Raw genomic sequence first — 26,827 nt, 5'->3', positions numbered from 1 at the left:
ATAGCCAAACCTAATAAATAGCCAAACCTCAAAACTGCTCAACACACAGCCATCGTTCCACTTTGATAGGATCTGTTCACAGTCAGAGGGAGTGTGTGGTAGATTTCAGCAACGAAGCTTTACAACAGGCAAAGAGTCAAGTCTGCATATAACTGATGTATTGAAAACTTCTCAGTAGAACCCTGAGTGGTTGTTGACCATGATTTATCCAACAGAATACAAGTACTGGCACTCACCATTTTTAATTCCTCTTCTTTTCATCTAGTCCTACCTGATTTGCTGAGGCCACATCAGAAAAAGCTTTAGACCAATATTTCCACACTAGCTGCAACTATATAACAACAGACACCCACACACAGTCACGTGAGCTTGACCAAAAACCAGGCAGGGAAGCCTCAGGGGTTCCTCAAATTTTTGTGATGTCAGCCTAATTTCAAACCTCGATATAAGAGTAATCCTATTCACAAGCATGTAAGGGGAGAGGTAAAAGTATCTCAGTTATATCAAATACCAGAATGGCTCACACAAACTTACATTGTGCTCTCATTGCATTGTTAAGTCAATATTCTGGTTAGGCTACCACCTTGTCTCCAGACATTTTGTGACATTAAAAAAAAAAAAAAAAAAAAAACACAAGTAGAAGTGCCCAGTGTTTTATCAAATCCTGTCCTGACAAGGCCAGAAACTGATTTTTCTTAGCAGCTAAATTTATTCTGCAGTGTGGTTGGCAGTCACAGCAAAAGAGCAATTATGACTAATAAGGTCAGAGGAGATCTGACTCTTGATTAAAAAGATCAGTTATGGCTCAGCTGTTTACAAGTAGGGCTTGGTATCAAAACCTAAATATTATTTGAGTAACTAATTTGTCTCCCTTGCACAGAGTATCAAAAACTGTTACGTACCAAAAGTTTTGTTTTGTTTGCTTATTCACCATTCAGATTTTTACCTCCGCAACTGTTTTTGATAACAAGCTGCCATGTTCATGATGTTGTTTCAGTCTGAGCATTTGATATTTGTACATATGTACATGATGATAAAGTGTTTTCTGGTTTTCACAAATGTATGTTAAGTATCTGAAATATTTCCAGTTTAGAAGTACATAATAAATGCACAGCTGAGATGATGAGGCTTCAGCTAGGCACAACTGTATTTTGACATACTGTAATTCTAATATATACACATACACATACATACATAGTGGTTGCAGATTTGCATATCATAGAAGGCTGGACTATTGGCCCTGGCGGAGGTCTGCGCTCTCTGAGTGCCCATCTAGTCCCCGATTTAAATCATAATTTTCCTGAGTAAAAGACACTATACAGGAAAGATTCATGTACGCCTTGTGTACTTTAAGACAAAAATCATACTGATGTACTTGAGAAGTTTGGCTCATTTAAATGAAAGATAGGCATTCATACTTTTGATTTAGAAAGAAATATCATTTTGTAATTGGTAGCTGAAAGTCAGGTACTGTATTGTCACCAGTGATCTCAAATGATATCCAGACATATTTACAAAAGACCCCAGGAGACAAGAAGAGGGAGGGAGGAGGAAGCAGGAAATAGGGGTTTGTGGGTTGGTGAATGTAGTATATGGCAACATATCGTACTAAACTTAGGCAGACAAGACAGGACTAAAATAGCATCAGATGCCACTCACAACAAGAAAGCAACATGAAAGAGAAACTGAGAGCCAAGTAATGCAAAGAAGAAGCTAGGACCTAGAGGGGGGTAAGGGAGACAAAGTTGAGCAGCAGTCGACTTGCTGCGTAGCCCTTCACGTGTGAGCCACTCCCATCAGTGATTAAATTCAGGCTAAAATGTTCTCAAAGCTCCAGGCCTCCTGCCGCCGCTCGGCCTATTGTGGCGTGCGTTTGGCAGGGTGTGTGTCTGTCTGCGTGCGAGAGATTGAGCCAGCAGTCACAAGTGACCCTCTGTGTACAGTGTTCAACGGCTTCAGCATTGTCTGTGTCCGACAACCTCTCCTAAACAAGAGCTGGAACCACAACACAGCAGGAACCACATGGCAAATACACTCACAAATAACAAGAGGCAGTTTTGCACAACTTCCTCAAATGTTGTTCTGTGTACAACAAAAAAAGGCAGATTGCTCAATCTACGCAGTGAAAGTGCCTGCCTCTGAGATTCCTGAGGTGAAAGCTAGGACATGAATTATCCTTGTCTTTTATCTCCTTCTCACACATACGCACACAGTCATGCACACAGTCAGCTAGTCAGGTGCTAGCAAAGCTCACATCTACAACACCCACTTCACCCAACTGCCAGCAATATTAGAAAGACCTCATATATAAAAAGTCTTTATCAAACACACAATATTATAATCAGTGTTCCAAAACAACTTGTCAAGCACAGCGACCTTTTATATTACTTCCAATAGTCACAGAGAAGTCAGATGATTTTGTGGAATCGACTTAAAAACCAGAGCAGAAAATGAGCCAAGGCTGGGGAGGCATCAGAGGAAGAGTGTGACGACATGTGACTTCACAGTTCCATCTGTGCTGAATGGATGTGCCAGACACACGCATAAAGTTACCCTGGCAACTGAGCCACAGCAGTGGTTGGAGGTCACACAGAGAAAAGGCTTGAAGCAGACCAAGACAACTCTAGAATATGTATAGCACTCAGAAGGAGGCCACAAGATGACTGCTTATTCACTCAGAGAGGAAGTTCAATAGTAAGCTGAACTCGTTTTTACACACATACACACTCATGCTGCATCTAGGAACATTTTACATAACCTGTGTAGTGAAAATGATGTAAGGCAGAGCAGAGAAACACAACCTGAGAAAGACCAGGGATTGAACTTGATGACGCAAAAGTCCTTGCGTGTTTTATCCCTTTCTCTTGTAAACACACTGCTCTGATTCTGAAAGGGGAGTTTCATTTTACACACACATAGATGTAATCTCCAACTAATCACATTTGCAGGCCTTGGACGGAGCAGTTACCACAGTGGTGAACAGATGGGCCCACGTACATGAGGCATCTCTGGGATTAGCTTAGCCCAGAAGGTGGAGGTGGTATGTAGTTACCAAGGGATTGTTTCTAAAAAGTAGCTGGTGCTCAAATGGTGTTGAGGGGAGTCTTATCCAAACAGATATAGTGATTCTGAAATGGAAGACTGGAATTGCATCTATGGAGGGTATATCCTCTGAATTATTTTCTCCCTCTGATTGCAACATGAGCAAATGTTTCAATCAAGAACTTTTAGCTTACATCCTTATAACAACATTTTAGCCATAGATAATTATGTGCCATACACAGAGTGATGTAATTGAAAATTAGAACAGAACTCTAACCTCAGTGTGCTTCGGCATATTCTCCAGGCACTCGCACTGTTTCTGTTGGCAAGCAACAGTTAAGCAACGTGACATTTTTTGTTTACAGTCAGGAAGAGAGATGAAGAGGATAAACCCCAAAACACACGATGATAATTCAATGCAGCATTTGTAAAGAGGCGTACAGATGGGACTTGTGTTGCTTAAGACCAACAGTGCAAAGCTCCACGCTGGATAGAATACTGAATTAAGCATAGTCTATTGGATTAAAACCAAAGCCCTAGTACTAAGACTACTTTGGTAAACGATTCAGATGTACCCTTTACACCCACTGACCACTGTGCCGCTGGAGAAACTTTCACTGGGGATCTATAACAATTCACAGCGCTCTCCTGGGTTTAGCCTGAATAGTAATGAGTAAAAACCAAAAGGAATTCCAAACAGATTCCTTCTCTAAACATATGGAGGACTGAGGACCTCCTGCATTTGGAAATAATTCGTTTTCGGGCTGTAGTATTATCTAGCCACTAAATCAAACAATGCTTTCAGAACTGCAATTATCAACATTATCTAATGAATCAATAAATTCTGCATCTATTTTACTATTAAAAAAGGACACTGCTGAAGCCAAATGAGGTTGTTTCAGTCCCCACAGCACTGTAAAGGCACGCCAGTCGTGAGACTGAGCCAGCGACCTCTGGGTCATATGTTAAGTGCTGAGAACAGCAGCTCCACACAACCATACTAAATATCGATATGGAACATTCCTTAGAGCCCTTTAAAATGGGGTGCGAGGGGTGACATCACACAGGACACTGACAAAGAGCGCGTTAGATAGGAGGTTTGAGCAGAGGGAGGCTTTGTTTAAGAAAAAAGGCAGCCTAATGGTGAAAAGGGCATGAATTCAGCTTAAAACTAATTCTGCTTGACAGCTAATAGAGCTGGCCCACTCACGTGTGTGCTCCCAGTACATGTACATATTTGTGGATATCCCTGACTTCACCGATCAAGGGAACAATGACAGTTAAAATGATGTGTGGTTAGACGGTGCTCAAGGTTTTGGCAATGCAGATTGTGATGGGACATGTAACACTGACCACTGTTATAAGACCACCATTGTCACAGATTAATTTGACATGAAAAGGTCAACATACCTTTGTCTCAGCTGTGATATAACAGTTCAAATAGCCTACAGCCTAAAAATTGATAAATGTTAGGTCTGTAAAACGTTTTGGAACTGTAAGAGTGTCTGGCATAGAGTGACAAGAAATAAATACCTAATTGAAGACTATCACTCTTTTAAAATGATATTATTGATCTACATATTAGATTACATTAATGGAGCTAGAGAGTTATCATACACAGGTAGAACAGCTTGCTGATTCTGAGTGTTGTTGGTGAGATGCGAGTGCCTTATTTGAGAAACACCTATCAGCGGAACTTGGAAGGAACATCTCTAGCTGATGCTCTTAAAGTTTCCCTCATTTATATAATTTTAGGGCATCGAGGTCGAGAGACGTTGGTCACCCCTTTAAAAAAATACCCTCACGACTCGTCTTTTGTGCCTGTTCTATAACCAAGATATGATCTGGCTAAGACAATATAGGGTGGGTGAACCCACGCCACACCCAAAGCACTCCCCGGAGGGCAACTGTGCAGGGGGTTCGCCGCCAATGAGCTATCCAGAGCAGGGCGCCTGCAGTGGGGTAACGCTATGGCTGTTAAATAAGCTCTTATGGGCTAACAGCAAAAACGGGTCGACATAAAGTCCCCAAACAGAAGCGAAATGTGTAACGTTAGCGACTAAAGTAAACAAAGTAAGACTGCGCACGCGAGGAATCACAAATTGCTAACTCACTGACTCTCCCCCACTCTTTCCTGAAAGGTTTCCATATTAGCATGTTGCAAATCTCGCTAGCTTGATTCGTTAGCTAACTTAGCTTGGTAAGGGAGCGCATGATTTATTATTACCATATCAAACTCCTCGGTGCTGCTCCTTGGTGTGTGGCGGGGCGACTGTATCTTCACGCCAGTGGAGGAGAAAATAAAATGATGGCTAAAATAAACCTCTGCACCCAGCTGCAGATAGTCTGCATTAGATAAACCAGGGGGAAGTCTCTGCGTTCAGCTTATCGTTTCTCTCGCGTCTCCTTGACCCCTCCTCTTGATGAATGCCGATTTACTTTGATAACGGAGCATCCTGCATATAAAAAGACCCGACTGTAACGTTATACGTTAGCTAGCTACCTCGACGGCTGGGGAGAGATTTTCTACATGATGTCGCAAACGATAACAAACTTTGCCCTATACTGTTCGTAACTCACCGAAGTGCGCCGTTTTCTTCTTTCTTCTTCTGATATTCCAGTGGGTACATCAGAGGCCAACAGAAGACAGCAGCCGACGGCTAACAGGTTTTGGGCTAACGCTCAGGACACGACGATGCGCCTCGCAACAGCTGTGTTCTGTTTTGAATGAGGACGGAGGAGACGCACGGCCAACGGGCGGAGCTTCCAACGTGCACGCTGGCCAGTCCGCCCATCATCCTCTACACACCGGCTTAGTTTAGTTCTTTACATACAGTGACCTTTTCAGTGTCTACATTACCTACAGGTTGTTAACACAGTGTCGGTTGAAATGTTGACAGATCGGAACAGCATACTCCGGATGTATCAATTGTGGTGACTTCAGCGTGAAGCGCCCTGTAGCACATGAAAAGGGCGCAAAGTTCGTGTCTTTGCTTCTGACTCCCTCTTGTGGTCCAACCACCGTTGTGTGCCTACACCCGCTCCAGTGATTGCGAAACTATCCAGTTTAAGGGCAATGTCCTACTGTTATTAACAATTCCAACATCAAAATGATGTTCGCCAGTTTTAATTCAATTTTTCCCCATCACTGATAGAGTCGAGTAGCCTTCTCAAGAGCTTCACAATTTGGGGCCACACATTTGTCATGTTCCACAAGGTTTTGTTCAAATGAAATCAAATTCTGTTTTCTAACAGTGGCATACCATTGTAATAACATACAGAATACATATTCATACATACTATTGTTTGAAGGTTGATGTACATGACAATCTGATGACAGTCTGATGATGTGCACTGAGTTCAAACCACCCTTTAACCCTATAAGCTTGTGCCTAATTATTTTTATGCCACAAATCATATACTTTAAAAAGCATACTTAATAATCAACTACTGTACACGAGTCACAATTCATTTTATTGCTTTTACATTTACATTATATTGTATACATTTGGCTGAAATCTACCTATACAAATAGTCAAGTTAATCCGATCCCTGAATTTTACTGTCTACAGACTGTAAATGAGACAAACGCGTCCATTTAACCATTCTTTTTTTAAACAACAGATCATCTCTTACCTTTGTACCCCCTGAACAGGATTTGTTTGTGCACACACGAATAACCCGACTGAACACCACATGTGTAGGCAAACCAAAACAATGATCATTTAGTGTGTCACATTCACTCCCCAAATTTGAGCTGCCTTTCCTTCTCCAAACCATGCAGCTCCCTCGCTCGATTCTTCAGCTCCTCTGCTTTCTTTTCATCCTTCTCTGTACCATCCCCAAGTTTGTACATACGACTTGCATTGGCGCAGCCCCACACATGTCCCAGCTCACAAGCCCTGTTAGCGTACTTCAAAGCTAGAGTCATATCTGGTGCCAGCCCTTTGGAATTGCCCTCAATGAACATAGCACTGAGGTTAAAGCAGGAAGGACCAAAGCCAGCAGCGCAGGCCTTCTCGTAGTACTGCCGAGCCACTGTAAGGTCAGATGCTCCTTCCATAGCTCGTCCATCGTGAGCTAACAGGCCGACGTTATGGCAGGCATCTATAGTCTTCTTTCCTCCGGCATTGCAGGAGCGCATAAAGCAGGAGTAGGCTGTTTTCAGACACTCAGTCACTCCACCTGGTGGGAAGTATTCAAATCCCTCACTTGAATAAAAAGTATACAGAAGATTTAACGACTCAATTTGAAGTGCTGCATTCAAAATGTTATGTAAGTAAAAGCACACAAGTAAAACGTACGTAAGTATCAAAATTAAAAAGTACTCATTTGAAGAATTTAATATTGATGTGTCACATGTGAACAATATTCTGATTAAATGCTTAGTCTACAGAATGTAAAAATAAAATTAAAAAAATGCCCATCACAAGTTACAAGAGCCCAAACTGTTGTCTTAACGTGGGTTTTTTAGTCTGACCAAATAGTAAAACTCCAAGGGTATTGAATTTACAATCTTATGAAAAAGAAAAAAGCAAGTAAATCCTCAGTAGCAGCATTAAACAGCAAATGTTTGGTATTGACCTGATAACAATTGATTTTTGATGATTTTTTTGACAATGAAACTAACCAGCTACTCATTTAAACTAACTAACACTAATTTCTACATAGTAGGTGGTCCAGTTACGAACTACCCCATAAACTGCTGGGTAATTGAACCCCCCTCCCCCCAATATATTTTGCTTTATCTTGCAATGTAACCAGTAACTTCAATACAGTCATAAATGTAGTGTAATAAAAAGTACATTGTACTTTGCTTGATTACTTAATGTCAGAGTATTAGTCGTGTACATGCATACTCAAGCAAAGTACCAGTGCTTTTGATTTCTGTCTCTAGTATTGCATCTACATTTTCTGTTGCTTCACCATGTGATGACTTTATGAACCTAACCTTTAAACCTTTAAACTTTTAGAATTTTGTGTGACAGAAAATGCAATGTGACCACAAACACCAGAGAGGGTAAACAAGGAAAGCAATGAGCCACATTGCAGTTTTACCTTTGCCTGTGACATGGTAAGCCCCCAGTTTATAGCAGCTTTCTCCATGTCCATTTGTTTCACAGTTATGTTTTAGCACTTGTGCTGCAGATTCATAGTTTTTCTTCACCCCTTCCAAGTAGTCTGCCAGCCTTTGGCACCCTAAGAAAAACATGCCACAAGGATAAATGATGAGGTAAACATAACTAACACATATCAAACATTCACTTTCCATCTCTAGCTGGTGCCCAGGGTTTCAGCACCACTGATCTGTGAACAGCGCAGGAATTTTACCTTCAGGATCCTTTTCTTTGTAGCATTGGAAGCTGTACTCCACTCCCAAATTGTCCAAAAACTGCTTCACTTCATTCTCATCTTCAAAGTTTATAAGTCCCGCCATATTTCAGCTTGCACTCCTGCCTTTTAATTTTACTATAATCACATGTGCTGAAGGCTTAGCTCCCACCACAACCCACTGCTACTTGTGACCTTGGTGAATGAGTTATGAGCGATGTTACAAAAGCGTTTCCTTCAAATTAAATCTCAATAGAGATCATTACCGTAAAGTTGTTATCAAAGCGTACTATAATTACTCATAACATAGTTTACATTTGAAAACAGAAGAAGAACGTGATAAAGCGTGTCTCCAGATGATCCCTTCCTGGTTTCATAACCCTCCTCAACAGGCTTCCGTAGCCCAGCCCCCTCGCTAATGTACTTCCAGTGCTGTGACCTTTGTTTACTGTCTGTCTAGTCAGTCTAGTCAAAAATAGATCTAACTGCCTGCTGTGAAAACTATATTCCCCGCCTGGCTCCTTAATTCAGAGCTTCGGTCGCTACAGTGCTTAGTCGATATCTTTTAAACATGAAATCTGCCACAGCAGACAGCTTTCGGCATTTGTGCACGGAGAGCGATTTTCTTAAACGGAGGCAACAACAAGTGAGCTAGCTTGCTGGTTCGCCGCTAACATTCGTTGGTGCTCGCTCGTCGTCCTGTGCTCCTAGTTACTGTATTGTCACATACATTAGCATAACGGCAGGCTCGCAGACAGGTGAACAGAAACGGCTAAAAGCGGAGCTGCTCGGTGGCTAGCAAGCAAAGGCGCCGTTTTCCGTGGTGAAAAAGACACCAGTCTCGGTTGTATAAGCTAAAACCAGAGTTGTTTTTTTTAATCATGGCCATGGCCGGTAGTTTCCTAAACACGCAAGTTAAATTTCAGTTTGGCATTCAGGTAATTCGTGTGACGTATTTTTATCTGCTCAGTCACTACGTCGCGTTATTACTTTAAAAATGGTATATCAACAAATTACATTAAATACATCTACATCAACAAACATCGCCTTTTTGTTTTCAGGATGAGGCATCTCCCGCGGCGCTGACAGACCTGTGCCTGACCTATGTGAACCAAAATCTGGAGTTATTCTGTGTGAAGCGCCCTGATGGCTCCCTGTGCTTCAGAGAGGCTGTAATCTTCCCACAGGAGCTAGCAGACCAGCTGCTGGCGAAGATGGCCACTGAAGGTAAACCTGGACCTCTGAAGACATTCCTGAACAGTGAAGAGTTGGTGATTTCTCAGCCTAAAAACACTGCAGTGAAGACCTATAGTCTTTTACACAGTTAAATCACCTGTTGAACTGTCAAATACCAACCTGAGTAATTGTAATCATCACTTGATGAAAATTCTTAACTTGCATACATCTCCTGAGTGACTCTCGACATCTTCTATACCCTTCAAAAAATGTGTGAAATCTGTGAGCCACATCTGATGGTATGTTGTCAACTAAGCCAAAAGCCTGCCCTAGGTAAACAGGGCAAAGCTCAGTCCTGAACCTTAACCCGAGTTAATTCCACTACAGGTCTGTTGAATGACAGCACAGTGGGTGTATTTCGGAACTGTGAATACCTGCGGCTGAGACGAGCCTGCATCCGCACAGCACGCATCTCTGCAGAGGCCTTCCAGAAAGCCCTCTGCGCTCACAGACTGTTGGAGCTGGATGCTGCCAGGGTCAATGCAGACCTCACTATTCCTGATATTCTGCAGGGGCTGGCCACCAATAAATACTGTCAGGTAAAGTGAGAGTATGTCAACTTGTGTGAAAGACATGCTGTCAAACCACCCTTTCCTCCCTTGATATTAAAATAATTTAAACATATTTTTTGTTGTTTTTCTTCAAACATCCTGCAGGAGTCCCTCCAGCGACTTGTCTTAACAGGTCTCACCATGTCCTCTCTAGAGGAACCAAGCCGGTATCGCTTCGTCTCCCTCCAGGGCCTCCGCTCCCTCTCTCTAGCCAATGTAGACTTCTATGACTCTGGACTTGTCGATGTGTGTTCCCTGCCTCGGCTGGAGAGCCTCGACCTCTCCAACACTTCAGTTACCAACCTGAGCCCACTGCTGGGCCTGAAGGAGCGGCTGCGCTCACTAACACTGCACCAACTGAAAAGGCTGGAGATGAGCACTGCTCAGCTGCTGGGAGTCATAGGCCAGTTGGATGTATTGCAGGTTAGTGGAAGGATGGAGCTGAGCTTTGCGCTGTGTGTCTACTATTAAACCTGTTTCTATTTGATTGATTTGCGCTGAGAAGAACACTTTCTCTGTGATTTCACAAGCTACGCTTGTTTATGTTTTACTGAAAATATTATTGTTTGTGTGAAACCCTGCCTATGCAGCACCTGGACATCAGTGATGATAAGCAGTTTACCTCTGACGTGGCTCGTCAACTGCTTGGACAGCCAGGGATCCTGCCCGCTCTTGTTTCGCTGGATGTGTCGGGGAGGAAACAGGTGTGTGTGTTTGTTTGTATTTGTTCATGAGTATTTCAGTTATAATGCAAAGAAAGCATACAGGCTATAGAGCCAATGTGTGAATGTTGCAGGTGACAGATGCAGCTGTTAAGGCATTTGTTGAGGAAAGACCAGGGATGACGTTTGTGGGACTTCTGGCCACAGATGCTGGATTTTCTGACTTCCTGTCTGGAGAAAGAAATCTAAAGGTAGGTATAGATGCATACATTAAAATTGATAACTGTGCATAGAAATTCAGGTTTGCTACAGTAAATTGTCTTTTGTGTGTAAACAGGTAACGGGAGAAGCCAATGAGACCCAGATCTGTGAGGCCCTGCGTCGCTACAGTGAGAGGGAAGGTTTTGTGAGAGAAGCTCTGTTTCATCTGTTCAGCCTGACCCACGTCATGGAGAAACCCAGGCCTGACATCCTTAAGGTGAACCCACAATACTGTATTTCGAAATTAAGTAGTCTTTCTCATTCCATTAAGGCAGATTTTCTCATCTCTATGAAAACAATGTAGATTATCATATTATATTGTTTTGTTATGCTTCAGCAATACATATAATGTCATCTCTGAACCACATATTTATCTGATAAGCGATGGAGTGTCAGCCACATTTCCTCCTCCTAACTGAAAATGATGTCGAAGCCCTATACTGCAACTCCACTTCTGCACACTTGGAGTTCCTCATCTTTCTCACTTAACATAATATTACTTCCCTCTTCTCTTTTTTTTCCCAGCTGGTAGTTTTGGGTATGAAGAATCACCCTGCCACTCTGAATGTCCAGCTGGCAGCCAGTGCCTGTGTGTTCAACCTGACGAAGCAGGACCTGGCAGCAGGAATGCCAGTGCGACTGTTGAGTACCGTCACTCAGCTTCTACTGGAGGCCATGAGGACATTCCCCAACCACCAACAGGTAGCTCCATGGCTGCACTGCTGTGCTAGTCTTAGACATATGTCATGCATGCCATATCAATCACAAACAAATTGTCAAAACAACAGTGACTGCATTTAGCAGGCTGTCACACCTGATACAGTTTAACAGCACAGGGAACTTGGAGAAAAAGGGCATTTGATTTTCCGTGAAAGAGTTAATTCCCATGGATGAAATATGACAATACAAATATGTTTTGCATGACCAGTTCCCATCAATGATGGACAAGCCAAGCAAGTTTATTTTTTGTTTTGTTTTTTCAACACCGATAGCTATAGAAAACTGTCTCTGCTGAGTTATTACAAGAGTCAGTAACACAGTTTTCCCCTTCAGCAGTTAATGCTGAAGGTGGGACACTGTTAGTTTGGAAACACCCGAGAGACGCAAAAATGTGCACAATCTAAGTGTATTGTGACAGCTGAAAAATTCTGTGTTGTGTTGGGGAACTTCCCACAGAACAAAAAATTGCAGCTTCCTCTTTTTGTTTTTCTAACCATGGATGGAGATCTGCTTCATATAAGCAAATATAAGCAATGCAAGACCATTATGCTTTGTTAACCATTAATACAATCTTAAAATCAGTGTGGCCTTTAATGGAACCAAATGCAGGGATTCTGGTCAGAACTGTGCAGGTGCATTTTGGATAAGTCATTGTGGAAAGTGACACGTATAGTTATATACCATATGCATTTACTGGATATGTTAAATAATTTGTTAAAGCCATATGTCATTCAATAAAATGGGCATAATGAGAACAGCACATACAATATTTCACAATAACATACCCGGCTCCAAGTCAGACATGAGATAATGTTTCTGAATACACATTTTACTGGGCCTGAATAGCAAATCACAACTGACATGAAGAGAAAAAGTACCGTAACAGACTGTGTGAGGTCATTGCAGTCAGATGTTGTTCTGGACTCATGCCTGCTTTTGTTTCTATAGCTGCAGAAGAATTGCCTGCTGTCTCTGTGCAGTGATCGCATTTTGCAGGAGGTTCCATTCAACAGGTGAGAAATTCTCCTTTTACTATATATTACTATGTATGTATACATGCATATGTGTGTGTGTGTGTGTATATATATATATATATATATATATATATATATATATATATATATATATATAAAGCACAGAAGGGCATTGGTAAAGGAACCAGAGGAGCCAAACACCAACTCCTGGATGACAGAACAGTCACCCAAGACTGCAGAGCCCGACACACCACTGCCTGGATTGATTACAAGAAAGCATATGACTCAATGCCGCACACATGGATCACTGAATGCTTGGAGATGTACAACATCAATAGGACTCTAAGAGACTTCATTGCAAACTCGATGAGGATGTGGAAAACCACCCTTGAGGCCAATGGCAAGCCACTTGCACAAGTATCCATCAAATGTGGCATATACCAAGGAGATGCTCTGTCCCCACTGCTGTTCTGCATAGGTCTGAACCCCCTCAGCCAAATAATCAACAAGACTGGCTATGGATACCGACTCAGGAACGGGGCCACCATCAGTCACCTCCTCTACATCAAGCTGGATGGATGACATCAAGCTATACGCTAAGAGCGAGCGGGACATCGACTCACTGATCCACACCACCATGATCTACAGCTCTGACATTGGGATGTCATTCGGGCGTGAGAAGTGCAGTCGAATGGTGACAAAGAGAGGGAAGGTAGTCCACACAGAAGGGGTCTCACTCCCAGAAGGAATACCACAGGCAAATGGCAACCTCGAAGAGGCAACAAGGAAGACGGCAACGGCCATATGCCTCCAACAAGTAAGGCAAGTCCTAAGAAGTTAGCTCAATGGCAAGAACAAGGCCCAGGCAATAAACAGCTAGGCCAGATACCCTGCGGGAATAATAAGGTGGCCAAAGGAAGAGATACAGACCACAGACGTTAAGACGCGAAAGCTCCTCACCATGCATGGAGGGTTCCATCCCAAATCCAGCACCCTGAGACTGTACGCTAGCCGTAAGGAAGGCGGCCGTGGATTAGTAAGTGTGAGAGCCACTATCCAGGATGAAACATCCAAGATCCACGAGTACATCAAAGATAAGGCCCCAACAGATGACGTGCTCAGGGAATGTCTCAGGCAATGGGGAACAGAGGAAGACGTGCTGGAGGAGGGACCATCATGGGAGGACAAACCCCTGCATGGGATGTACCACCGGAACATAACTGAAGTGGCTGATATCAAGAAATCCTACCAATGGCTAGAGCGGGCTGGACTGAAGGACAGCACAGAGGCACTCATCATGGCTGCACAGGAGCAGGCCCTGAGCACCAGAGCAATAGAGGCCCAGATCTACCACACCAGACAAGACCCAAGGTGTAGGCTGTGCAAAGAGGCCCCTGAGACAATCCAGCAAATAACTGCAGGGTGTAAGATGCTGGCAGGAAAAGCATACATGGAGCGCCATAACCAAGTGGCTGGCATAGTGTACAGGAACATCTGCACCGAGTATGGACTGGAAACCCCAAGGTCAAAGTGGGAAACACCTCCAAAGGTGGTAGAGAATGACCGAGCCAAGATCCTGTGGGACTTCCAGATTCAGACTGACAGAATGGTAATGGCGAACCAGCCTGACATCGTGGTGGTTGACAAACAGCAGAGGAAAGCCGTTCTGGTTGACGTGGCAATACCAAGTGATGGCAACATCAGGAAAAAGGAACATGAGAAACTAGAGAAGTACCAAGGCTCAGAGAAGAGGTGGAGAAGGCCTGGAAGGTGAAGGCAACAGTGGTGCCCGTGGTCATCGGGGCACTCGGGCAGTGACCCCCAAACTGGAGGAGTGGCTACAGCAGATCCCTGGAAGAACACCAGACATCTCGGTCCAGAAGAGTGCAGTACTAGGAACAGCAAAGATACTGCGCAGAACCCTCAAGCTCCCAGGCCTCTGGTAGAGGACCCGAGCTCGAAGGATGAGACCATATATATGATATATGATAGATATATGATATATATGATATAGGATATATATATAGATATATATATATATATATATATATACACATATATATACACATATATATACACATATATGTATGTTATATAATTTTAACATGTAGTTATAATGTACCTTTCAAATGGCTCATTTAAAAAAGGACTAAATATATAAAATATTGAAAGAGTAAATGTGCGTCAGTGGAAGCAAAGCAGGAAACCAAAATCTGTTAAAGGTGTACCATCCTTACAGTAGAAATGTTTTGCTCCCTCTCCCTGTTTGTAAGGTTTGAAGCTGCCAAACTAGTGATGCAGTGGCTCTGCAACCATGAAGACCAGAACATGCAGAGGATGGCTGTGGCTATCATTTCCATACTGGCTGCTAAGGTATATGTTGTGTCATATTAATATCATGTGTGCGGCATTCTTAGCACATTTGTAGGGTTATTCTTAAACTGAGATGTTTGCTTTTTGCAGTTGTCTACAGAACAGACTGCACAGCTGGGAGCAGAGCTGTTCATAGTGAAGGTAAGATTCTCATCTTGGCGCTATTCTCTTCCGCATTTACTAATTTACCAAAAAAGGCAAATTTTCATAGCAAATATGCTTTCTCCCGCCTGCAGCAACTGCTCCACATAGTGCGTCAGAAGGCTACTCAGGGCATGGTGGACGCCACCCTCAAATTTACACTGAGTGCACTCTGGAACCTCACTGATGAATCACCAACAACCTGCCGCCATTTTATTGAGAACCAGGGCCTGGACCTGTTTATTAAAGTTCTAGAGGTACACAGAAATATCAACATGTACATTACATTGCACTACATGCAAAACAACTCAGAGCAGATTACTATATTAGTTAATCATCACACTTAATCATGTGTTGCTCTGTATAACTATGTATGCCTTTGGGGAGGGCTGACTCACTGTTTCCATACCCCCCCCGCAGTCCTTCCCCAATGAGTCTTCTATTCAGCAGAAGGTTCTCGGTCTGCTGGTGAGTTTACTGCTCTCTTATTACCCTTTAGAAAAACTGAATGTTGAATAAATTTACCATATTAAGACTTTATTATTCCCTTTTCACCTTTTGTTGTGTAGAACAACATAGCAGAGGTTGGGGAGCTGCATGGAGAGCTGATGGTGCAGGGGTTCTTGGACCACATAAGCACTCTGCTGCACAGCCCAGAGGTGGAGGTCAGCTACTTCGCCGCAGGCATCCTTGCACATCTGACGTCACGAGGAGAGGAAGCCTGGACGCTCAGCCCTGACCTTCGATCCTCACTGCTGGAGCAACTAGTAGGAATCAGCTAAACTACTCATAACTACTGTACACAGTTATTTTTGAAAAGTTTGAGACTTTTGTATTTGTATGTTTCTCTAGCATGCTGTCATTATGAAGTGGCCCCCTCCTGAGTGTGAAATGGTGGCCTACAGGTGAGCTGCAACTTCTCTACAGTAATGATAAAGCAGAAAAACAATTACATCAAAGCAAGTAGGCCCGTACATTACACAGATTCTATGACTAGAACCTGATTCAGCAGTTAAATATGACAATTTGACCATTCATAACCTGTGACAAAGATGACCTTTTGTTAGAAAGCTATAGACACACAGTCAAAACCTTAGCATGAACATGCAACATACTTTACATACTAAATATATTTTTATTGTCTCTCATTCTTTAGGTCATTTAACCCCTTCTTTCCCCTACTGGAGTGCTTTCACACCCCCGGTGTCCAGCTGTGGGCGGCCTGGGCCATGCAGCATGTCTGCAGCAAGAACGGTGAGACACAGATACACAACACATACAAAGCCAAATGTTATTATAGTTTTACAAATTTGCCGATTCACATATAATTTACTGACATCTGTTTAGGCAGTTACTTATTCACCTACCCAAACCGCTGACAGATTTCATGTTGTATTACCCCGTGTGTCTGCAGCTGCTCGCTACTGCAGCATGCTGTTGGAGGAGGGCGGCCTGCAGCAGCTGGAGCAGGTTCATACACACCCACAGACCCACAGAGATGTCAAACTGTTGGCTACAAGCATTCTGGAGAGCCTGCAGCACCACAGAGCCCGTACCGGCCAGCCTGCACCAACACAGACAAGTCGCCGACTGCTGCCACAATAACTTTACAGAGGTAAAGACTCACACACCAGTGGTCATTTGCTGTATCAGTCTCACAATGGCTGGAGATTTTTCACTCTTTCACGTTTTCTCTTTCAGTAAATATGAAGCTCCCTGACCACAAGAAGGACGTAAGCTGTGCGTGTGTGTATACGTACCCCACACACAAACATACTTTGTCAAGAATCCCTAGAAAGTAAACATTAAAGGACAAAGACTACGCAATTCTTTGCACACACACTAACTTTATTTATTTTCTTTGTGTTTGTTTCAAAACAAAAATATTTCTGTGTGCTAATATCGTGATAAAAAATTTAATTATGAGAACTGTTGGTCAGTTAAGCTCAAATCTCAACGTGAGGTTTGTGTCTGTGCTCGCTCGTGTTCGTGCCAAAAACGTGCACACACACAACTCTCAAGTTTGGGATTGAACCCCCAAAAGCTCAGCTCCTGTATGTTACTGAGGGCTCTGGTTGTCGGAATTGGTTGATTAGCTCATTAGATATATGCATGACGCTGCTGAGAGCTCAAGCATGCTGGAGTTTGTCTGAATGCTTGTACTATTCATTTTAGGAATGCCTGCTTGTTTGTTTATAGCGGTGTTCTGTTCACTGAAACCTGCGCCTCTGGGTCCGCAGTACTGCTGTTGCTCTCCTCTTCATTTAGTCTTTTATCAGCTAATGCCTTTGATTTGATGTGACAGGACACTTGCCTAGGGTGTGTTCAGTTGGTTCAAATGTTCTGAACATTAAAGATGAAAACCTAAATTATAGAGAAGTTATATCTCTTTGAGAAGAGATATTTTCTTGCATTTTCTTTTCTGAACATTTGGCAGCCCAGTCATATCAGTGGCAAAACCAGCAGTGCTGTAAATCATAAGATTCACATGATAACCCTACAAAGAATAACCCTACAAATGTTCTAAGAATGCCACACACGTAATATTAATATGACACAACATATACCTTGGCAGCCAGCATTAAAATGATAGCCACAGCCATCCTCTGCATGTTCTGGTCTTCATGATTGCAGAGCCACTGTGTCACATACTAAATACCAATTATGTCTGATAAAGTGCCATGTCATCAATGTCATCTCTGGACACAAATGGCAATAATGATGTGGTCAGTATAGTCATGATGGATGTACATGTGTATGGAGTCACAGCTGTTTTCTCTTTGAGAAACTTGTGTATATATTGGTATGTTCGCTGTGCTTCCCAATGCGTCAGTGTGTCTTACAGACAGAGACAGCACTTCAGCGTGAGCATGTGTGTATGTACATCTGTAAGTAGCTGCATCTTAAAGAGTGTATGTAATTTGTACATAATAGAAAATGAGAGAGAAATAGTAACTGTTTGTTCGGGACTGGTTGAATTGGTTGCACGGAAATTAGTATACTGTATGTTCCATTGTTTGTTTATCTGATTAAGAACAAAGGTTGCTGTTATCGGAAATATTCAAGGGTATTTTTCTGTTCTGAAACGACTGGCTGTGTGACATTAGTATCCTCCAGGATGCCGTTTTACCAGGTACGCTTCTGCTGTCCAGAGAAGCCTCCATTTGCTGTAACAGCTGACCCTGACGCCAACATTCTCCTTTTTCATCTGAGGTCTTGATTCTCATTAAGGCTCCATCATCATTCTCTATGCAATCAAAGCTAATGTTGTTTCTACAAACTGCTGTCAAACCCCTGATACAACCGTGATGAGTCTTAAAAAACATTTTTGAGGCAAAGTGGATTTTGGCTTCTGCAGGAATAACAGGTCACAAAACTTGTATAAATAACTTGTATGTTAATGGAAATAAATAATCTGTTGGGCTACTGAATGGTACTCTAAAACAGCTGCCAAGCAAAACATACATCACCTCATCTGCTCAGTGAATTATGGCCTTATTGTTTTCTGTAAATCAGTTGTTGTTGTTGTTGTATGAGCTTGCTAATTATGCATGTGCCCTTAGCTGATCTCATCAGTTTTAACAAGGGCAAAGAGCAGCAGACAACACAGAATCTGTTTTTGTATTTTTCTGTTGCTCCTGATAGGTTGGGTCGTTAAGTTGAGCCCCTGAACATCTCCCTGAATGAAGGCCAGTTTGATTTTTCACAAGAATTTAATTCAGATAGAAGATGCAAAAAGTCCAGATACTGTATGTCTGCTATGACTGTGCCATGTTGCTGCTGAGTGTCAAGTTTTCAAGTTTTGAAATAAAGAATGTACATTCCCATAAACTGGAGATGACATTTGTTTTGCCTTTTTATTTCAAAGACGGGCTTCACATCACCCATGAAGTATGGACTGTGTGAATAAACAGTATAAATCTTACGATTTTTGTCACATTACACTGTTGTGTTTAGATCAAATGAAAATCACCTTTTGTCAGTCTCATCCTGAGTGTCACAAAAGCAAACAGTCACCATTGAGAACTCACGCTGACCTTAACTAATGTATTGACACTGGCTGGGATGCACGCACGCAATCGATGGGAGTTCATTGTCTATCAGACATGAGGTTACAGAGAGCAGTGTGCGTCTGTGTGAAAGAAGAAATTCAATAGCTCAAAAGACTTTATTCCCCAGTGTACTGCGGGGGTCTCTTCTCTCTGAAGGCAGCCATACCTTCCTGTCTGTCCCGCGTCGGGATGACCTGAATAGAGAGGGAAAGGGTTACAGCAGATGATCTGACTAGAGAATATCTCAGAGGGTTTCACAAATGTTAGAGAGTGAGCATCAAAGCTGAACCCAACTACACTTCTATGCTGCTTGGACTGGTCATTTTATGGGTAACAAAGCATGGGGATCATCCACATTTAGGTTAAAAGAAAGTCGTGCAAAATTTTAGTAAGGATTTTCTAAACATTAAGTAAGCACTGAAAGTCTTACCCGAGCATAACACATCCTCTCTATTGCCATTGCTGAACTAATGTCAACCTGGAAGAGACAGATTTCAGTCACTATAATATCACTGATAATAAAAATAATCTATGAAGATCTGTGAATCAACCGGTGGTTGTGTACCTCAACACCTCTGTTAATTGCCTCTTTTGCCATCCGCACAGCGACAGGAGCCTGGGCAACAGACAGAGAGAGTTAGATGCTGATGGTATGAAGACATCATTTACTGCAAGTTCAATATGTCTGACACAAAAAATAGAGGAATGACCAAAGCAAGACATGACAAACTGAAAACATATTTCAAGGTGAACAACAATTTTACACTTGAAGATCAGTTTACTCATAAGGGAAAATAACCCTGATGATGTCATAATGATGTCCTAAGGGTTACGTCGGCTTGGGCTTGGAGACAAATTTATAACAGAAAATGTAAATCACAAACTGGGGACAAGGAGAGAGATGTGGGTGTTTACAGGGCAGGGAGGGTCTAATGAAAGACACAGACGAGTTGCTTTATGGGAAATGTAGGATCGAGTTTTTTTTGGAGCTTGACCCATACTAGGTACTAAAACGCAGAATACCTCAGCCTCTATAGCACAGTTTTTGACCACTGTGTGTGTGTGTGTGGGGGGGGGGGTTATCTGTCTCGTAAATCTCCCAACTTTATTAAAATTAAATACTGAATCTCTGGTGTACCAATTTAAAGTATAGTACTATAATTAAACTGTAGGCACATACATTTCAACCGTCGATTGCACAGGCTACTTCCTTTGTCTTTTAAGATTCTAGAAATTTTCCCAGGAAGCCACAACAACACTAAGAGAAACAACTGAGGGCTCATAGAGCTTGTTGTCTCCTCCATCCTACCTCACTTTCATTCAATGCAAACTGGAGTCAATCATTCAGTCCACACCAACACAAGCATGTAGCGTTAATGTGTGTGTGTGTGTGTGTGTGTGTGTGTGTGTGTGTGTGTGTGTGTGTAGTGCTATTTGTGGTCCAATTCTCCACTCGACTGCCACTCTGGCCCTGCCAACTGTGGGCATCTGAACTGGAGTGAAAGAAATATGGAGCGACAGAGGCCTGGAGAGAGGGAAGAGAGGAGGAAGAGGGAGGGGGGGGGGGAGAAAACACCAGGAAGAGAGAAAGGCAGAATGAAAGGAGGCGGGCGAGAAGCACGGAGGAAGAGGTAAGAGAGCGGGTCCTTGCCTGGAGGAGGAGGGATGCATCAGTATCTGAGAGGTAGCAGAGGGACAAAGTGTGGGTTTGTGTTCTAACCTGGGGCAGTATCTCTCTGGCCAGGCTGAGTGCTTCTCTGTAGCCAGCGTCTCCTGTCTGGATCTGTTCTACAGCTCTGTTTACAAGCCCCATCTCCAGAGCTGTCTGCCCTCCCACACGCTTACCTGATAACAGACAGACAGAGAGAGAGAGTGTGATACACAAATCCTTCGCTGCACGATAAGCATCCTGTGTCTATAGCAACATGTCAGCATTTCTGTAACACCACCTGTGAAGATGAGCTCTTTGGCCAGAGTGATGCCGACCATCCGCGGCAGCCGCTGACTGCCTCCTGCAGGACAAACCACTTCAAGGTCAACTTCTCATGGCTGCTTTGTCTCTCTACTTACACACTCAGTACTTAGCAAGGTCATTTTTGTGATCTCTGTTTCGTCTTACCAGCCCCTGGGAGCAGCCCCCGTGACGTCTCAATCAGACCCATCTGTGCAGAATATGCTGAAACACACACAAACGCAGAGGACAGTTGAAGGTCTGTGCTGCCATTAAGCTGGGGAGGGCGTAGAGTCTGACTGATGCCTCTGTCAGAGCAATGGATGCAAACACCTGCCCGGCTACCTCGTCAGCGCTCAGCCAATCACAGAGATGCCAGCACTGATTTAACCAATCATGTGTACATGAACAGCTGGGCAGATGTGTCTGCTATCATTAGTCCCTGAGCTCAGCAGCAGATCATTAATGCTGGGTAAAAAACACATATCTCCAAAATGTCAACTTCTCAGGAACAACAACAGCCTGACCGTTGTGTATTCCTATACTGCAGTTCTATATTTTTATCTTAACATCCAGTTTTATATTCTGTGCAGGCTTGTTCCAGTTCTTCATGGAAGACATATGTGATGATTACACTAAGTGAAATATATAAATATAAGGAAAACTTTTGATGGCTGCACCATTTCATCAGATATCCTGTATGTCTTGTGCATTATCAAGGGTAAGTGTATCCTCAGATAAACACAGAATTTTTTATCCAAAGGAAAACATGGAAAATCTCCAAAATTACATTATGAGATTTTTACCTAATAGTAACAATTTACTTCCTGTATGACAAAGAAAAGCATCAAATCCTCATATTTAAAAACAGCAAATCTTTGGCATTTTGCTTAAAAAATTACTAAACCAATTATTCAATTATCAAAATAGTTGCTAGATTAATAGATGAATTTTCTGTCAATTAACTAATCGATTAATCAACTAATCCTTGCAGCTTAGTAACAATATTCTCTCTGAGTCTTCCCATGTTTATGTATGGACACACAAACTGTATTCTCGCAAACAACTCTAATATTTTCAGATATAAAGGAAGGAGATATTACCAAAAAATAGGGTTTTGTCTGACCCTTGTAAAATTCATGAAACAAAAAGAGCTTTTTACTTATCAGATAAGAACATGAGATACTGTAAATATCAAGAATGAATGAGAACTTGAATAAATGGTTCCACAACCTGTCAAACGGGCTAAGATAGAAGCTTCTCTCCTGACCCTTAATAACCAAGGTTGCACATGTCTATGAGCTGTGAGTAGTTCAACCACACTGTTTAATTTGAACAGGAGTCCTGAAGAGGTACAATTCTCCAGTGTTTCACAAGAAAAAAAACAGATTTTATAAAAAGTCAGACACAATCTTTTTGTAGCAGAAGTGTTTTTTCTTCTTCTTTCCTAACTTGTTCATGTGACCCCTCAGAATATTTCTTGTGACCCCACTGTGGAGTCCCGATACCCAGGTTGGTGATAGCTGTGAAGAGAACATGATATCCCCTTTCATACCCCATTAACATCACCTCACCTGAAGGAAGGAAAGAAGAATGTTAAATGTACGCAAGCGTGATGCAGACTCATCCAGTTCAGGCTTGATGAGGTGAAGGTTCAGAGGTCACTCACCAGCAGTGCGGAGGTCACAGGCCAAGGCCAACTCCAGCCCGCCTCCCAGGGCAACACCGTCCATCGCTGCAATGGTCGGCATGGGCAACGATGCTGCCAGGGCATTACAACAAAGAGGAAAGTTCACAAATGCATATACGTATTGTCTACTCTCAGGGCCTGGCTTTTGAGAAATAACTGCTCACTCTTAACATAACATGCTCACTTTCTTACCTATCTGAGTCATGAGGGATCGCAGGCCATGAACAAACAGATCAGACTCAGTGTTGTTCATCAGAGCTCTCTCTTTCAGGTCTGCACCTATGTATACATCATAACATACACCATCACCTGTCATTTAGTAAGGCTTAGATCACAAACCCAGAGGCCTGGCAGGTTTTAGATGTTCCAGAGAACACTTACCTGCACAGAAAACACCTGGCACTAAACTCCTGAAGACAACCACGCGAACTGCTGAGTCACTGGACAGAGTGGACACCAGCTCCCTCATCTGCACACACAGGTCACGGTGTCTCAGTCGGTGTGTGTGTGTGTGTGTGTGTGTGTGCGTGTGTGTGAGAGAGTTTTGATGTGGAGGTCTGCTTACCTGTGACACAAACACATGGCCCAGAGCGTTTCTTGCTTTGAGTCGGCACATCAACACCTCCACTATCCCTGGGAAAGAGAAAGCAACAGGAGAAAGAGAGGGCAGCAACTCACGGTTCATTTAGTTTTTAATAAATTGACTGTTTTCGATTGTCATAGTTGTGGGTTTATCAACTATTGATGTCAGCACTTTAGGCTTCCCATTGTGATCTTCATGTACTATTCCGAGGGAAATAAATAAAGGAAAATTAGCAATGATTAAAAGAAAAGAAACAGCATATTTCATGATTATGACTTAACAGTCAACTAGGAAATTAATGTGAGCAATAATGGGTATTTTTTAACAGTTTTCTGACAATGAATTGAATAATTGAGAAAATAATCCGTAGATTAATCAATAAATTACGTAATCTTTAGTTGCAGACCTAATACAAATAATAACCTGACTTCAGAACTCATAATTATGCATGTATGTTTTTAATTTGATCTTACGGTTTTTTTTGGGTTTTTTTTTTTTTACTTGGCCAGAATTGTATATAGTCAGAGCGTTTCCATGAAATGTGCTGTTGTTTTTTCATGAGAGGACAATAGACCCAGATTCCCGCACAGAGACCAAATTGTAGAATTTCCTGATTTTAGGTTACACGACTTCCTAAGAGAATCAAACAAGTTACCTCAATACAACATCCCACTGTAATAATGTGCAGGTAGGCTGCAGCGTACAGGAGATACAGGCTTTAGCATAGCCTACTGTATATCACATGGATGGCTGAACTGTCAAACAGTCAATGTGAATGTTTACAGAATGGCGGGGTTTGTTATTGTGAATTTGAACAACGTTTAATCACATGTAACTTAAGTGTGGCCCTACCATCGTCTTCCCCCTCTAGCCGCTTTAAATCCACCTCTACAGGCTCTGCCGCCTCCGTGTGCTGCCCGCGGCTGTGTGTGCGACTGTACACCGTCAGAGAGCGACCGCCACCGGCCAGCAGTCGCGCTCCGTCTCGGGGAATCAGACGGGAAGTTCGGCCGTGCGTGTCAAGCAGAATCACACCCAGCCAGCGCCTGGATGAACACCTGGGCCCTGACAGTCTGCGAAGGAGAGTCGTCATGCTTGCTGTTGCTTCACTGGTTAGTTTATAGAAGCAGGAAGTTTGTCCACCAGAGTTGCTGGAAGTTTGGTGCAGGTTTCTTCCTGTGAGAGGAGGGACTTGGCTGCTCCTGACTATGAGGGATGATGGGTAAAATAAATAGAGAGCAGCACACAGCGGGACCTCTGATGTCCTCAGCCTAAAGGGAGAGTTCAGGGCCATTTGACCTCTGACCTAAACCCTGCCTATGTGCTTGTGTTTGTGTATGTTTTGATGGTTAAACCTCTCCCCAATCTTGAATTCTCCAATATTGTTCTGCTTTGTTTTTCCTGGCCAAGTTTTTTTTTTTCAAACAAATAAATCAAGTATCCAAAACAGTTCGATGTATGGCTTCACTGAGCAGCAAAGTATCAGACAAGTTCATACAGGGCAGCACATCAGAGAGCTAAAACATAATGTAATTCTGTTATAATTTATGCCTGAAATGTTTAAGTGACTTTGTTTCGGTGTAGTATTTTGGTAAAAGGGGATCTTTGCACTACCTGATAACAGTCACAGTTTCTGAGCAAGACTCAAAGTGAAACTTTTGTAATTGTGAAAGTTTATTTTTTCTTCCTTAGTCTACTCCTACACACACACACACGCACACACACACACACACACACAGACTGTCCTCCAGCCTTGTGTCCTGTCTCTGGAGTGTCCAGTCTTTGGCTGGACAAAGCAGGTTGTTGAGGTAAGGTTTTCCGTCAGGCTGCCCATGTCTAGTCTGACCATGCATTATTGAGCAGGTCTTTACAGGTTGTGCAATTACACAGTCAGACAGTGGCTTTGACAGCACAACAGTCTGAGCAGAGAGATCCAAGTCTGTGTGTGTCTGTGCACATCCATGTGCATGTGATCCAGACAATGTAATAGAAACTGACCATTTATGAAATATAACAAAGTTCTTTTAGCATTCAGGTACGTCATATTTATATCGACCAGATTACTTCCCTTCTGCCACAGCAAGCACATTTTTATTGTCCATTTTATTACTGTCTGGCTTTGTTTACTCTTCCTAATTAACATGGATGCAAGTGGCTCTGGGCAGTGAATCATATTAATTTGTAGTTGAGATGTAAATTGATCAGAAGTGTAGAGTGTAGGTGGCTGTGCTGCAGGGTGTGGTGGGCAGGATTAAGTGGGAAAAGTGAAAGTGAAACAAACTATAACCATAACTGAACGGAAACACACAAATCACACACATTTTTACTCAGGTAGATTTGATCACTGACCAAAGACATATTGGATAGAACAGAAATAAGGAAGGGAAGAAAGAAATAGTTAAAATAAGAGATACGTTAAACTTAAACACTGAGCCTGACTAGACGTCAAGAGGTAAAGAGAGATCACTCAGATTTGTGTCACCAGATGGATTTCTAAGGTTCTGGTGTGGATGGAAACAGGCTGTTCAGATTTGATGTCTGCCAGGTGTGTATTCCTCCTATCATGTGTACGTGCCTTGGGATGGAAAACTGATGGTAGATGACACTCGCCCTTTGAGTGCGAGGGCGTGTGAGTGACAGAAACTGCGCCTGATGGACTGTGATGGGCACAGCCAGTCTGTCAGCCGGTCTGTCCCCGGACAAGACACACAGGGTTGACACACATCGCAGCAGGAACACAGACTCTGAGAGACACACACACACACACACAGAGGCCATGGTTGCCATTATTGTCGTCAAAAAGGACAAAGGAAAAGAGTGGAGTTGTTTTGTCCAGTGTGTTTCAGTGAGTTTGATGCATGGCTCCTCCCTCCCTCCACCTTTCTGCAAGCCCTGCCTATAGCACCATTTCCTGGCTTAAGCTGGACAGATTCACACCCCCCTCTGCCAACAAACATCTTGGGCATGGCACACTTTTGTTGATGCCAACCACACAGCATTTCCCCTCCAATCCTGCAGGGGTCAGCCTTGTATCAGAGGGTAGATTGGAGGAGCGTGGACTCTGTCCTGTTGCTCCTCCGCTCCCTGGGCCGGTCACTACTCATGTCATTTCACTATAGGCCTTTGCTGCCTGATTCCTTCATCACCAGCCCACAGTATCAGTGACAGACTACTGTAGTCCATAGAGACATGAACTTGGCCCACTATCCTTTTCCAACAAATGGTTCTTCTACTTCCCTCTACACCTCCTCCGTCTCCTT

At 42.8% G+C, this 26,827-nt stretch overlaps 4 protein-coding genes across 9 annotated transcripts in view; 1 reads left to right on the top strand and 3 right to left on the bottom strand.

Moving 5' to 3' along the window:
* ralgps2 (Ral GEF with PH domain and SH3 binding motif 2) overlaps positions 1–5,921 on the bottom strand; it is a 70,753-nt gene extending 64,832 nt beyond the window's left edge. For 3 of the 6 annotated variants that reach the window (XM_044200849.1, XM_044200855.1, XM_044200851.1), the window contains exon 1: positions 5,623–5,862. The gene's annotated coding sequence lies outside the window, so the exon portion shown is untranslated. Of the gene's footprint in view, positions 1–5,269; positions 5,448–5,622; positions 5,864–5,902 lie in introns of those variants that run through there. The other 3 variants (XM_044200852.1, XM_044200853.1, XM_044200850.1) reach the window with 3 other exon arrangements.
* A 576-nt stretch (positions 5,922–6,497) lies between these two features.
* LOC122878276 (cytochrome c oxidase assembly factor 7) lies at positions 6,498–8,755 on the bottom strand. The gene is made up of 3 exons (XM_044200860.1): positions 8,374–8,755; positions 8,101–8,241; positions 6,498–7,227 (listed from the first exon to the last, which is right to left on the bottom strand). The coding sequence occupies exons 1-3, from the start codon at positions 8,477–8,479 to the stop codon at positions 6,782–6,784; spliced, it is 693 nt and encodes a 230-aa protein (XP_044056795.1). The 5' UTR covers positions 8,480–8,755; the 3' UTR covers positions 6,498–6,781.
* A 68-nt stretch (positions 8,756–8,823) lies between these two features.
* zyg11 (zyg-11 family member, cell cycle regulator) lies at positions 8,824–19,127 on the top strand. The gene is made up of 18 exons (XM_044200848.1): positions 8,824–9,311; positions 9,435–9,600; positions 9,937–10,148; positions 10,266–10,583; positions 10,751–10,864; positions 10,957–11,073; positions 11,160–11,300; positions 11,609–11,785; positions 12,752–12,816; positions 15,051–15,150; positions 15,241–15,291; positions 15,387–15,548; positions 15,712–15,759; positions 15,861–16,058; positions 16,144–16,196; positions 16,448–16,545; positions 16,706–16,906; positions 16,993–19,127. Exons 1-17 carry the CDS (start codon positions 9,255–9,257, stop codon positions 16,894–16,896), a joined length of 2,268 nt encoding a protein of 755 aa, XP_044056783.1. The 5' UTR covers positions 8,824–9,254; the 3' UTR covers positions 16,897–16,906; positions 16,993–19,127.
* On the bottom strand, positions 19,124–24,806 carry echdc2 (enoyl CoA hydratase domain containing 2). The gene is made up of 11 exons (XM_044200859.1): positions 24,420–24,806; positions 23,550–23,617; positions 23,366–23,453; positions 23,177–23,263; positions 22,964–23,056; positions 21,463–21,519; positions 21,293–21,355; positions 21,064–21,188; positions 19,909–19,959; positions 19,774–19,821; positions 19,124–19,537 (listed from the first exon to the last, which is right to left on the bottom strand). The coding sequence occupies exons 1-11, from the start codon at positions 24,658–24,660 to the stop codon at positions 19,460–19,462; spliced, it is 999 nt and encodes a 332-aa protein (XP_044056794.1). The 5' UTR covers positions 24,661–24,806; the 3' UTR covers positions 19,124–19,459.
* Positions 24,807–26,827: the final 2,021 nt, after the last annotated feature.

Source organism: Siniperca chuatsi, linkage group LG6 (assembly GCF_020085105.1).
Source record: "Siniperca chuatsi isolate FFG_IHB_CAS linkage group LG6, ASM2008510v1, whole genome shotgun sequence".
Classification (NCBI taxonomy): Eukaryota; Metazoa; Chordata; class Actinopteri; order Centrarchiformes; family Sinipercidae; genus Siniperca; species Siniperca chuatsi.
Note: the sequence above shows the minus strand (reverse complement) of the source record. Positions and strands in the feature narration are given on the sequence as shown.